Source organism: Rhinopithecus bieti, unplaced genomic scaffold, assembly GCF_001698545.2.
Source record: "Rhinopithecus bieti isolate Rb0 unplaced genomic scaffold, ASM169854v2 scaffold_11744, whole genome shotgun sequence".
NCBI lineage: Eukaryota > Metazoa > Chordata > Mammalia > Primates > Cercopithecidae > Rhinopithecus > Rhinopithecus bieti.
In genome coordinates this window covers 389,399-403,623 of record NW_016807094.1, presented here as the reverse complement: position 1 = coordinate 403,623, position 14,225 = coordinate 389,399, and the positions used below count along the sequence as shown (strand labels likewise).

At 51.7% G+C, this 14,225-nt stretch overlaps 2 protein-coding genes across 2 annotated transcripts in view; one reads left to right on the top strand and one right to left on the bottom strand.

The window, feature by feature from the left end:
* Positions 1-495: 495 nt before the first annotated feature.
* On the top strand, positions 496-4,143 carry GAST (gastrin). The gene is made up of 3 exons (XM_017880249.1): positions 496-569; positions 3,606-3,821; positions 3,952-4,143. The coding sequence occupies exons 2-3, from the start codon at positions 3,611-3,613 to the stop codon at positions 4,053-4,055; spliced, it is 315 nt and encodes a 104-aa protein (XP_017735738.1). The 5' UTR covers positions 496-569; positions 3,606-3,610; the 3' UTR covers positions 4,056-4,143.
* Positions 4,144-10,470: 6,327 nt separating this feature from the next.
* Positions 10,471-14,225, bottom strand: part of HAP1 (huntingtin associated protein 1) — an 11,602-nt gene continuing 7,847 nt past the window's right edge. The window contains 2 exon segments of the mRNA XM_017880137.1: positions 10,471-12,883; positions 13,567-13,605. Coding sequence (XP_017735626.1) covers positions 12,433-12,883; positions 13,567-13,605 — 490 coding nt within the window. The 3' untranslated portion in view covers positions 10,471-12,432.

The window sequence follows — 14,225 nt, the reverse complement described above, 5'->3', positions numbered from 1 at the left end:
GCTCCTGGTAATATGTTGTGTTTGCAGAGTCCAGTGGAGGGGACGGGGAATCAATACATCACCCCACATTCACACACTCATCAAACATCAGTGGATGGTGAAATCTACTTTCCCTGAATCTAAGCCCATCGGGTTCACTCCCTCACCTACCACCACCCACAAAAGTCCCTATGTAGTTCGAGAGATGAGTACCAGGCCTCTGACCCCCAGGATGTGGTGGGGAGCATTGCTCCTGACCAAGGGAGCTTGGTTCCTGCCCCTTAGGTACAGCTGGAGAGCTGCCACCACCCCGCTCCAGCCCCTCACCATGAAGGTCAACTCCCCTATCCTTCCCCCACATCCTGGATGACTGACCGACACTAAATGACAGGGCGGGGCAGGGCGATGGGCTGTACCTGTGCCCCACCCCATTCCTCTCGCCTGGACTCATATGGCAGGGTAGGGGTGGGGGGAGCACAGTTGGGAGGGACCTTGAGAGCTTTATAAGGCAGGCCTGGAACACCAGGCAGAGCAGAGACCTGAGAGGCACCAGGCCCAACTGCCACACCACACACCTCCCAGCTCTGCAGGTGAGAAAACCCAGGAGGAGAGGGGAGAGGCTGGGAAGTGGGGTGACAGGTCCTCTCCCCCATCAAGGTATCAGACCACTGGCCAGAGTCTGGGGCTCACTCCTTGGGGTCTCCAGAGCTGGGACCCTTTCTTTATCCCAGGATGGAACTAGGTCTTGGCTCCAGTACCTACCCTTGTATTCCCAGCCTTGCCTTCCACCTGCCCTTCTGCCCCAGCCGGGGCCCTGCTCTTAGCCTCTCCCTTCACACTCCTCCCAGCCCTGGGAGGTGAGGAGGACTGGGGTTCTTCTCCTCTCTCTCAGATGAGAAAACTGAGACCCAGAGGCAAGATGTGACTTGCCCAAAGTCACAGGGACTTTTAGGCAGGGCTGGCATGGGAATCCACAGCTCCTGGATTCCACTTCAAGCCCTTTCCTAGACCAGTACCATCCAAAAGAACATCCTATGATGCGGGAAATGTTCTTTATCTGCACTGTTCAATATGGTAGCCACTAGCCACATGTGTGCTTGAAATGGGGTTAGTGTAAGGAAGTTTTTTGTTGTTGTTTGTTTTTTATACGGAGTCTTGCTGTGTCACCCAGGCTGGAGTGCAGTGGCGTGATCACAGCTCACTGCAACCTCCGCCTCCCAGGTTCAAGCGATTCTCCTGCCTCACCCTCCTGAGTAGCTGGGATTACAGGCGCCTGCCATAACACCCGGCTAATTTTTTATATTTTTGGTAGAGACAGAGTTTCACCATGTTGGCCAAGCTGGTCGCAAACTCCTGACCTCAAGTGATCCGACCCCCTCAGCCTCCCAAAGTGCTGGGATTACAGGTGTAAGCCACTGCACCTGGCTGTAATTTTTTAATTTAATTAATTTAAATGTAAAGAGCCACACGTGACTGGTGGCTACAACACTGAACAACTAACGTGTGGTTAGCATCTGACAGTACAGCTCCAGATCACTGAGTTTTCAAACATTTCTTCAGCAGCAGAATTCTTTTCTTTCAAGGAAAACCTAACAGAGAACCTCATTATGAAAAACTTAATGGCCAGGCACCATGGGTCATGCCTGTGATCACAACACTTTGGGAGGCTGAGGCAAGCAGATTACTTGAGCTCAGGAGTTCCAGACCAGCCTGGGCAACATAGTGAGACCTCATCTCTACTAAAAATAAAAACAAATAAATTAGCTGGGCATAGTAGTGCACACTTGTAGTCCCAGCTACTCAGGAGGCTGAGGTGGGAGGACCTCTTGAGCCCAAGAGGTCGAAGCTGCAGTGAGCCAGGATCACTCCAGCCACTGCCTTCCAGCCTGGGAGGCAGAGCAAGATTCTGTCTCACAAAAAGAAAAAAAGAAAAACTTAAAAGCAGTACTTTATTAATACAAATATATTCTGACAAGAGAAAATTTTTATCATTTTCTTAGGATAAAGCCAATCAGAATAATGAGACTAAAAGAGTACAAAAATCGTGAGTCCAGGGAACAGATGACCATTTGAATTTTACGTTTGTTTGAGATTCCAGTTTAGTTCTGTATTATATTTTCCCCAAACTTGATTCACCCTGATACATAATTGCTAATGGTGACAGCTTAATTTTTTCTTAACTGCTTAATTATAATCACAGGATATTCCTCAGTTAAGCAAAAATGACAGGGGAACCTTTCCTCTCAGGGCTGCACAAAAAAACAGTGTGAGCTGGTCAAGAGTTGAATGTGCTGCAGTCTCCAAAGTGGTAACATGCGGTCTGTAACACAGTTGGATGTCTATGTTCCTTTGGTATTACTATTTAAAAGTTTCAGTTTTTTTCTTTTTTTGAGACAAGGTCTCACTCTATCGCCCAGGCTGGAGTACAGTGGTGCAATCTCGGCTCACTGCAACCTCCACCTCCCCGGCTCAAGTGATCCTCCCACCTCAGCCTCCCAAGTAGCTGGGAATACAGGTGCATGCCACCATGCCCGGCTAATTTTTGTATTTTTTGTAGAGATGGGGTTTCGGTATGTTGCCCGGGCTGGTCTCAAACTCGTGGGCTCAAGGGATCCGTCCTCCTCAGCCTCCCAAAGTGCTGGGATTACCATGCCTGGCCTAAAACGTTCACTTTAAATAACAAGTCTTGGGCCGAGCACAGTGGCTCATATCTGTATTCGCAGCACTTTGGGAGGCTGAGGTGGGAGGACTGCTTGAGCCCAACAGTTCAAGACTAGCTTGGGCAACATGGTGAAACACCGTTTCTACAAAAAGTACCAAAAAATTAGGTGGACATGGTGGTGCAAGCCTGTAGTCCCAGCTCTTCTGGAGGCTGAGGTGAGAGGATCACCTGAGCCCAGGAGGTAGAGACTGCAGTGGGCAGTGATTGCACTACTGCACTGCAGCCTAGGTGACAGAGTGAGACCCTGTCTCAATAAATAAATAAATTACATGACTTAAACAACTACAGAGCCACTAACATGGCCTCAAATTCTGCAGAATAGAACCTAGGAAAACCATTGCCCTAGGATTTGACTTTCTCCAAGAGAAGCAGTGGCTGTAATCGGGGTAGGTAAAGAGAAAAAACATGAGACTTCAGGGGTGGCGTGGAGCTGGCAGAAACTGGAGAATTAAACTGCAGAAATAGTCCACAACTCCACATGGAATTGCAGACTCACCTGGGTGCGGTGGCTCACGCCTGTAATCCCAGCATTTGGGAGGCTGAGGCAGGTGGATCACCTGAGGTCAGGAGTTCGAGACCAGCCTGGCCAACGTGGTGAAACCCCCGTCTCTACTAAAAATTACAAAAATTAGCCAGGCATGGTGGCACGTGCCTATAGTCCCAGATATTCTGGAGGCTGAGGCAGGAGAATCACTTGAACCTGGGAGGCAGAGGTTACAGTGAACCGAGATCCCACCACTGCCCTCCAGCCTGGGCAACAAGAGTGAAACTCTGTCTCAAAAAAAAAAAAAAATTGCAGACTCATCAGCAGGTAGAGGCCTGGAGCCACATGGTTCAGTCCCCTGCCTCTGGGCCTGTGTGGGGACAGCCTCACCCTTAAGCTAGTCCTTTCTCCCCTTTGCAGACGAGATGCAACAACTGTGTTTGTATGCGCTGATCTTTGCACTGGCTCTGGCTGCCTTCTCTGAAGCTTCTTGGAAGCCCCGCTCCCAGCAGCCAGATGCACCCTTAGGTACAGGGGCCAACAGGAACCTGGAGCTACCCTGGCTGGACCAGCAAGGCCCAGTCTTTCACCACCGAAGACAGCTGGGACCCCAGGGTCCCCCACACCTCGTGGCAGGTAGGAGCTGCTGACTGCCCTGCTTGCCTCACTCGGCCAGGTTTGGCCAAGGTCTCCCCAGACTGGCCCTGACTTCGGTTCCTGGAAGGCAGTCATCCTTCCCCCTTTCTCGCCTTTCTCACCTCCTCAGACCCATCCAAGAAGCAGGGACCATGGATGGAGGAAGAAGAAGAAGCCTATGGATGGATGGACTTTGGCCGCCGCAGTGCCGAGGATGAGAACCAACAACCCTAGAACCAAGCTGCAGAGCCCAGCCACCTCCCACTCCACCCCAGCCCTATCCCCTGAAAAACTAATCAAAAATAAACTAGTTTCCAGTGGATCAATGGACTGTGTCAGTGCTGTAGGGCAGAGGAGGGGGACTCATCTAGGGGTGAAGTTGTGGCAGGGAGGACAGCTGAGTGCCTCTTAGGGGCAGGGACTCTGATTTTTCTTGGGTCCCCCAGAGCCCCACATCGAACAAGAATCCACAGGTGTGGGCAGGATAACAGATGGTAGGGTTCATAGCCAGAGTCAACTTTTTTTATTTTTATTTTATTTTTTGAGACGGAGTTTCACTCTTGTCGCCCAGGCTGGAGTGCAGTGGCGGGATCTTGGCTCACTGCCACCTCTGCCTCCCCGGTTCAAGCTATTCTCCTGCCTCAGCCTCCCAAGTATCTGGGATTACAGGTGCCCGCCACCACACCTGGCTAATTTTTTTGTAGTTTTAGTGGGCATGGGGTTTCACCATGTTGGCCAAGCTGCTCAGGTGATCCGCCCGCCTCAGCCTCCCAAAGTGCTGGGATTACAGGCGTGGGCCACTGTGCCCGGCCTCAGAGTAAGCTTTTTCAAAGATAAACCGTGTCACTCTTGGTTTTAACCTTGCAATGTTTCCTAATGCACTTAGAATACAACCTGAACTCCCTGTCACAGCCCTGAAAGCTAGCCCCGAGGTTCTCCTCCTACTCTGCGCCACGTGGCTTCCTCCTCTTCCTCCTCTTGAGCTTACACAGACGTGCCATGTTCTCTCTTTCTCAGAGCCTCTGACTTTGCCGTTCCCTGTGCCTGCAATGCTCTTCCCCAGGCACGAATATGGTGGGCTCCCCTTTCCTCCTTAGCTCGTGGGTGAAATGCCTCTTCCTGAGAGACCGACCCCTTCTGCTCCTCACCCTTCACACATAGACCCAGTCATTCTCTACTATGGGTCAAATAAAAGAGAAAAAATCAAGCTTTTTAAAGAATGAATGCTAGTTTTATTCAGAAGTCTTACAGAGGACTATAGATTGAGGCCTCCAGCCCAGGAGCAGACTCTGGCACCATGTTTCAGCCCACTGCTTATATACAGCTGGGGGCTGAAGGTGGAGGTTCTGTATATGCAAAATCCCATCAGACTTGCTCAGAATTACATGACAGCAGAATCACAGCAAGGTTTGGGTCCTAGATCACAAAGGCATCATCACTAACCTCATCAGATGTCATCTTGGAAATGTTACATGTGGGAAAAGCCAGGGACTAGGATCGTTTCTCTTTTAAGAAATGTGAAGACTCAAGCCAGGCGCAGTGGCTCACGTCTGTATTCCCAGCAGTTTGCAAGGCCGGGGAAGGTGGATCACTTTAGGTCAGGTGTTCAAGACCAGCCTGGCCAACAAGGTGAAACTCCATCTCTACTAAAAATACAAAAATTAGCCGGGCATGTGCCTGTAGTCCCAGCTACTCGGGAGGCTAAGGCAGGATAATTGCTTGAACCTGGGAGGCAGGGGTTGCAGTGAGCCGAGATTGCGCCACTGAACTCCAGCCTGGGTGACACAGCAACACCCTCTCTCAAAGAAAAAAAAAAGAAAAGAAGAAAAGAAATGTAGTGACTCAGCCAAGAGACGTATGGGGCCTTGGGCTCTCTCCTGTGCTGTCTTCAAAGCATCTTTCCAGAGGGCTGCACGTCTGTAGTCACAGAGTCAGGGGCTTTGTGAAACTGCTGACAAGCAGAAAGGAGTAAACACGGCTTCTTAACATTCGTTGCTTCGTCTCACAACAGCAAAATATTTTCTTTAGCGCACATTTCACAATCTGTAGTTGTTTTGTTTGCCAGTTTATTGTCTGCCTCTCTGGCAAAACAGGAAACTGGGAGTGTGACAAGTCCCCCCTCCCTTCTGTATCCCTCGTGGCAAGAATAGTAGGAATCCAATAAATATTTGTAAATAATTGTTCATGAATGGCTGGCGCAGGCATTGCTGGTGTCTCACCCCATTTCGTCATTGTTCTTGTGCCTGTTGACAGCATTACCTCGGGGCTATAAGAGAGGGAAAGTGGGCTGGGCGCGGTGGCTCACACCTGTAATCCCAGCACTTCCGGAGGCCAAGTCGGGCAGATCACAAGGTCAGGAAATCAAGACCGTCCTAGCTAACACGGTGAAACCCCGTCTCTACTAAAAAACACGCAAAAAAAATTAGCCGGGCGTGATGGCGGGCGCCTGTAGTCCCAGCTACTCGGGAGGCTGAGGCAGGAGAATGGCGTGAACCCAGGAGGTAGAGCTTGCAGTGAGCCGAGATGGCGCCACTGCACTCCAGCCTGGGAGACAGCAAGACTCTGTCTCAAAAAATAAAAAGAGGGAAAGGGTTTTCTCTACCCATCTTAGGTCCGTGGCTGGGGCTCTGTAATAAAATACAGATTACAAGAGAAAAGCAAGCAAATTTATTAACATGTGTATCACACATTCAACACACGAAGTACCCAGAGATGAATAACTCAGAGAGGTAGCTTAGAATTCAGGCTCACAGTGTCTGCGGCCACACCACCCTGAACGCACCCAGTCTCGTCTGATCTCGGAAACTAAGCACGGTCAGGCCTGGTTAGTACTCGGACGGGAGAATTCAGGCTCACAGAGCATCTTCAACAAAGAACAATACATTCACAGGCAAGATAAAGGACGGCAACTTTTAGACTTCCAAGGGTAGCTGTGTGTGGGAAACAGCTTTCTACCCATGGGACCTGAGCCCTGTCCCCACTCAGGGCTGGGTCTGGTAGCCAGTGGGCCTCCCCCTGGCTTCTCCCACTCCCTGGGCCACCGGTGACCCAAGCCCAGCAGTCACAGCTCTTGAGCCAGCTGCAGAATGAGGGCTGGGGTTCCTACTGCGTGTCCCAGAAGAGGGCTGAGGTTTGGACCCCCAAGCTCCAGCCTAGGTTGGACTTCCAGGGGTGGCTAACTGTGAATGGGAAAGCAGCTATATGGAAAACGAGTGGTAGATAAAGGCTAGTGGGTCAGGTTTGTTATGGAGATTGTGCCGGTGCCACTCCAGGCTGAAAAGGGTCTAAAGTTGTCTCTGACTTGTTCCAGACATTTACAGAAGGAAAATATTCTATGTAAATGAAATTGTCATTCTGTATCCTCCCACCACAGCAGAAGATGTGTCCTTGCGTTGAGTGAGGGTAACCTTATGTCCACCAAGAATACTTTGAGAAAGTCCGTAGGAGCAAGCTTCAGTCCCATGGTTTCAGACTATTCTCTGAACACAAGAGTATTGGTTAATTATGTTCTCGGCCCTCCTCGCTATTGTATGTGTGCACTCACTGCAAGTAACTTCTATTTTATTTGAATGTATTTTATTTTTTTGAGACAGTCTTGCTCTGTCACCCAGGCTGGAGTGCAATAGTGCCATCTCAGCTCACTGCAATCTCCACCTCCCAGGTTCAAGTGATTCTCTTGCCTCAGCCTCCCAGGTAGCTGGGATTATAGGCAGGCAGCACCACACCAGGCTAATTTTTGTAATTTTTAGTAGAGACGGGGTTTCACCATGTTGGCCAGGGTGGTCTCAAACTCCTGACCTCAGGTGATCCACCCGCCTCAGCCTCCCAAAGTGCTGGGATTCTAGGTGTGAGCCGCCGCACCCAGCCTGAATGTATTTTAAAGCAGTAGACAGAATAACAAAGGAATATGAAACCATGGATTGAATGAACTATTTTATGTATTCAGAGAGAGGAGCCACCACCATTGCCAGAAATACCATGTAAAAATTGGCAATTTGGCCAGGCGTGGTGGCCCACGTCTGTAATTCCAGCACTTTGGGAAGCCAAGGCAGCTGGATCACCTGAGGTCAGGAGTTTGAGACCAGCCTAATATGGTGAAACCTTGTGTCTACTAAAAATACAAAAATTAGCCGGGCGTGGTGGTGTGCACCTGTAATCCCAGCTACACGGGAGGCTGAGACAAGAGAATTGCTGGAGCCTGGGAGGCAGAGATTGTAGTGAGCTGAGATCACGCCATTGCACTCCAGCCTGGGCAACAGGGAGAGACTCTGTCTCAAAAAAATAAATAAATAAATAAATAAAGCAATTTGGAGGTTGCAGTATTTAGTAAATAAAACAATCAACATTGTGCAACTACTACCAAAAAGTGTATTGTAATGCATCAAAAATCAACATTTTATTCACTGAGTATCAATAACATAAGTCCAAATTATGGAAACCAAAAAAATAAAGTTGTCTCCAGAGATTTAACTTTTTTTTTTTTTTTTTTTGAGATGGGGTTTCACTCTTATTGCCCAGGCTGGAGTGCAATAGGGCAATCTCGGCTCACTGCAACCTCTGCCTCCCAGGTTCAAGCAATTCTCTTGCCTCAGCCTCCCAAGTAGCTGGAATTACAGGCGTGTGCCACCACGACCAGCTAATTTTGTATTTTTAGTAGAGACAGAGTTTCTCCATGTTGCTCAAGCTGGTCTCAAACTCCCAACCTCAGGAGATCCACCCACCTCAGCCTCCCAAAGTCTTAGGATTACAGGCATGAGCCACTGTGCCCAGCCTGGAGATTTAACTTTTATCCTTCCTGGTTGATGGACACTATTGAAAATGTATGTCCTGTTTTTATGCAAATAGGAGGGCAGGGAGCTTTTCTTGTATCTGCTTCTTCTCAACTGCCTTCAGCTCAAAATAGTCCTTATGCCAAAGTGGCATATTTGGAGGTAACATATTCTAGTTTCCTTCAGGACCAAGTGCAGGGCAGTTAAATACCTCCAGAAGCATCTCTCAGTGTCAGATGACAGAGGATAAACACCCTAACTCCCCCACCTGAGGGGTGGGATAACTCTGGTGTGTATATATATATATATTTATTTAGTAGCATATTCATATATATATTTATATATATATTTATTATCCAGTCTCTACAGAGTATTCTACAGTAGTATAAAGTATATATATATATTAATTTACTAGAGCTAATATAATATAAGGTTTTTTTTTTTTTGGAGCGGGAGTCTCGCTCTGTCGCCCAGGCTGGAGTGCAGTGGCCGGATCTCGTCTCTCTGCGATAAGCTGCCGTCCTCCCCGTCACGCCCACTCTCCTGCCTCGCATCCGAGTAGCTGGGACTACAGGCGCTGCGGCCAGCAATTCGTCCGGTGGTAGTATTTTTGTATTTTTTTTAGTAGACGGGGGTTATCACTGTTTAGCCAGGTATGTCCTGAAGTACTCCAGACTGAGCCTCTAATGTGATCCCACCCTGTCCTCGCCATTATTCCGCTCTCCCAATGATAGTGCGGTTAGGGAAATTGGGATTACAGGCTTGAGCCACCGCGCCCGGCCTCTTTCCTTTTTGAGACAGGGTCTTACTCTGTCACCCAGGTTGGAGTGCAGTGGTGCAACCTCAGCTCACTGCAACCTCCGCCTCCCAGGCTCAAGTGATCCTTTCACCTCAACCTCCCAAGTAGCTGGGATTACAGGGGCCCGCCAACTTGCCCAGCTAATTTTTTTTTTTTTTTGGCATTTTTAGTAGAGACGGGGTTTCACCATGTTAGCCAGGCTGGTCTCGAACTCCTCAAATGATCCGCCCACCTCAGCCTCCCAAAGTGCTGGGATTACAGAATGAGCCATCACACCTGGCCTCTCCCAGGTATTTTCTTGTTTTTTGAGATGGAGTCTTACTCTGTTGTTGCCCAGGCTGGAGTACAGTGTCATGATCTCTGCTCACTGCAACCTCTGCCTCCTGGGTTCAAGTGATCCTCCTGCCTCAGCCTCCCAAGTAGCTGGGATTATAGGCATGTACCACCACACCCAGCTAATTTTTGCATTTTTAGTGGAGACTGGGTTTCACCATGTTGGCCAGGCTGGTCTCAAACTCCTGACCTCAAGTGATCCACCCACCTCAGCCTCCCAAAGTGCTAGGAATACAGGCGTGAGCCACTGCACCCAGCCTCCCCCAAATATTTTCTATCTGTGATTGGCTGAGTCCACAGACACAAAGCCCGAGGACATGGAGGGCGACTGTACATGTTCCTAAACACTGTTCCAGGTCTGCTCTGGGGACTTCACCCTAAGACAGTGGGTGACTCACTTCCGTCCTATCTTTCACAGCCAGGACACTGAGTCAGAGTCTCTGGGGTGAAAGGATCAGGGAAACATGAACTCAAATCCCAGCTCCACACCAGCCATGATCTGCTGGTGAGAGCATCACTTAACCTACTCTGGCCTGAGTTTCTCCATCTGACAGACACTTATCACCCACTGCCCTCCAGGAGCTGCTGCTATGATTAAACGGCATATTTAATACGAGTTCTTGGTACATTCTTCAATATCAGCATCCACCCTTTCTCCACAACTTCACCCTGCCAAGTGTACATGCACATGCCTGCACACATACACGTGCACACACACACTCCCTAGAGAGACGGCTGGAAGCTGGGCCAGGAGTGCATAGATCCTTTATTTCCTGCACCACTTGCGCACAGGCTGACAAGCAATAGGAGGCTGAGAGGCGCCGCGTGGAGCGGGGCAGGCACCTGCAGGAGGCCTGAGTCCCAGCCCCCAGCTATTGAGGAACAAAGGTGTGGGAGAGGGTGGAACATGGAAGAGGAAGCCAGGGGCAGGGAGGGGGGGAATCAACAGGGAGGGGAGAGGGGCTGGGCCATGGGTGGGAGCCTGGACACCCCCAGGACACTGGCAGAAGAGGGAGGGGAGGGAGGGAGAGGAGACACCACTGGGCAGAGGGGCCCTCACGAACCCACACAGAGAGACACTTGTGGTTATAAACAGTAAGTAGGGACCGAGAAGAAAGGATGAAGAACAGGGAAGACGGCCAGGTCCCTCAAGTCAACAAGAACCAGGGTGGCCACCGCTAGCCTGGGCATCAAGGGGTGAGGGGCCTCACAACTCCCCACCCGTGGAAGCTGGGCCATTCCCCACTCACGGCTGGGCCTGGTAGCCAGTGGGCCTTCCCTGGGCTGCCATGTGACCCAGGCCTGGCAGCCACAGCTTTTGTACCAGCTACAGAGCGACAGCCGGGGTTCCTACCGCCTGTCCCTGAAGAGGGTGGAGGCCTGGGTCCCCAAACTCCAGCCCAGGTTCATGAACACAGAGGGTGGGCTGGTGACAGACACAGGGTCCCATTTCAGAGGATGGGAAGGAGGGTCTGGGGGTGTGGGCTTGGCCAGGTAGAAGGAGGGGCCTCAAGCTCTGTGGGGCCTCTGCAGGCTGCTAGGGAACAGCAAAGCCTGGAAGAGAAGCAGGTGGATGTGAACCAGGGCACTGAAGACCATAGACCTGGCCTGGGCAGTGGGCAGGGGTCTGGACAACTGTATCAGAAAGACACGGAAAGTCGCCATTGGTAATTATGCAGGTTGCCCCCTGCATGTGCCATAAAGGTCATGGTTCAGTTTATAACCTGCACAAGCTTACATGACAGGCCTGCTGAGGCTAGTGCTATTCCACCCTGCAGTGACCAAGGGCCATGAGAATAGGGACAGGCCGGAGCGGGTACCAGGACAGTACTAGAGGGGAGGGATGGTCCAGTGAAGGTGCTACAGCACAGGAGTGGAGAGGACAGGCTCAGATCTACCCCTCACCGTGTGGCCCCGAACAAGTGTCCTTAGATCTCTGAACCTCATCCTCCTCACCTAACCAATGGGGACACATCGCCTGCCACAGGGAATGAGGCTGATGGGAGCTGACACATGTACAATGGCTACTGTGTATGAGTGTCACGAGGTTCTCTTTCATGTCCCGCGACTCCTTAAAGAGGCAGGGCTCACAAGGCCTGCACTCAGCAGGTGCAGCTCCCAGACTGGGGTTTCTGGCTGGGGAGAGGAGACCCTGTTCCACCTCCCAACCCTGCAGGAGGCCCTAGCACACCTTCCGACTCACCCAGGAGACTGGTCCAACTGTGGCCCTTGCTGGTAGACGCCTTTGTCCCTGTAGCCTGGGCAGCCCCAGAAGGCCCCTCTTCCTCCCAGGCCCTGGGAGGGTAGCTGGGCCTGTCCTCCAGCCTGGCTCAGCCCCTGGGTAGCTCCACAATCCCACCCCATGTTTGTTTTGACTGCTGCTGCCACTGCTGCAGGGCTGGAGAGCCTGGGGGACAGAGGAGGCAGGGGTGGGGGGCAGAGGAAGCAGGCAGGCAGAGACGGGAAGCTGAGGCACCGTGTGGGGGCACAGTCCCAGTCCTGACCCCCAGCCCAGCCTCCAGGAGAAAAGGGGATAGAGATCTGAAATCCTAAGCAAATGCTACATAAATGAGCACTGGCACTGCAGTTCCCACTGAAGGGGATCGGATATGCCTGTGCAAACGATATGCAAAGTCCAAGCAAATCAGCACGCCAGGTAGGGCCAGGCTGGGGTGGGTGAGCACTCAGGGAGCTTATCCACCCTCTCTTTTCATTGGCACGAGGATCTGCAGCTTGTCCGGCTGGTGGCAGGGAGGCCCCCGTGGAGGCACTCCCCTTTCTGGAACATCTTCTGCCTCAGCTGCCGCCTGTAATGGGCATCCTGCCAGTTGGCCAGCTGCTGGAGGACATACTTCATGTCCAGGTGTGAAGGGCCCAAGCCACTGGCCTCCAGGGCTGACGTCACCATGTTCATCCGCGTTGCCTCATCTAGCTCCGGTTCCACCTCCTCCCAGGCCTCAGTCGCCTCCGACACCAGCTCTGCCTCTTCCATCACCCCTTCCTCAGCCGGCACCTTTTCGGCAGTCCCCAGCTCCTCCTCGGGCACCAACTCCTCTGCAGGCGTGAAATCATCCCCCCGCATAATATCTGCTGCCAGCATCAACCCTTCCTCAGCCTCAAACCCCTGCACCTGGCTCTCCATCCTGTTGCAAAAATCATACCTTGGGGGGAGACAGCGACATCTTTTGAGGGGCTGGAAAGTCCAACCCCCCAGGCCCACCCCCACCCCTGTCTGCACACAGATCCTGATGGTTCCTCCCCGTTCTGTCCCAGCCAGGGGAGAGGGGAGCTGGGTACCAGCTCCGAGGCTTCCAACACCCAGCCCATCCCCCTTGTGGGAGAGAGGAAGCATGGTCACCAACACTGCATAGGCCCTACCCTCCTTTATGTCCCTGACCCTGCACGGAAGACACCAGCAGGACTAACACCCCCTTCTGCCTCCCTCCTGCATGATTTAACCTTCACAGCCCACCCCACAGCTACTTGCCATAGGAACAAATTCATTCTAGACAGACTCAGGTCAAATGACTTGCCCAAGGACACACAGCCAGGAAAGGGACCACGCTGAGCCTTAGTCCCAGGGTTCCCAGCTCCTAGGCCAGTGCCTGTTCACCTCTCAGCCCCTGGTCAGTCCCCACTCAGAGCTGTGTGGAATCAAACAGCCACCCAGGGGGCAAGATTTGAAGGAAAAGGGGGGCAGCTCCTTCCCAGAACAGTACTCAGCTCAGCCAGCCAAGACAGCAGGGCCTTCTTCGGGGCTGCCGGGTGGCAGAAACAAAAGCAAGTGGCTGTCTGGCTGCTGAAAGCTGAGGACAGGTGATGGGGGAGCCCCTGGCAGGCTTACCTTAGGCTGGATGTGTCCCCTCTGGGCATCTCATACTTCCTTCAAAGAGAAAAGGACCTTCATTATGAGATAATGGAAGCTGAAACTGCAGTTCCTCAGGCTCGGTGGTGCTTAGGCAGTGGCCATGAGCAGTGGCTCATGCCTGTAATCCCAGCACTTTGGGAGGCCAGGGTGGGCAGATCACCTGAGGCCAGGAGTTCAAGACCAGCCTAGCCAACATGGTGAAACCCCATCTCTACTAAAAATACAAAAATTAGCTGGGCTTGGCCAGGCACAGTGGCTCACGCCTGTAATCCCAGCACTTTGAGAGGCCGAGGCAGGAGGATCACAAGGTCAGGAGTTCGAGACCAGCCTGGCCAACATGGTGAAACCCCATCTCTACTAAAAATACAAAAATTAGCTGGGCGTGGTGGTGGGCACTTGTAGTCCCAGCTATTCAGGAGGCTGAGGCAGGAGAATTGCTTGAACCCAGGAGGTGGAGGTTGTAGTAAGCTGAGATCGTGCCAATCTGGGCGACAAAGCAAGACTCAGTCTCAAAAAAAAAAAAAAAATTAGTCGGGCTTGTGCCTGTAGTCCCAACTACTTGGGAGGCTGAGGCAGGAGAATCGCTTGAACCCAGGAGACAGAGGTTGCAGTGAGCCGAGATCTCGCCACTGCAC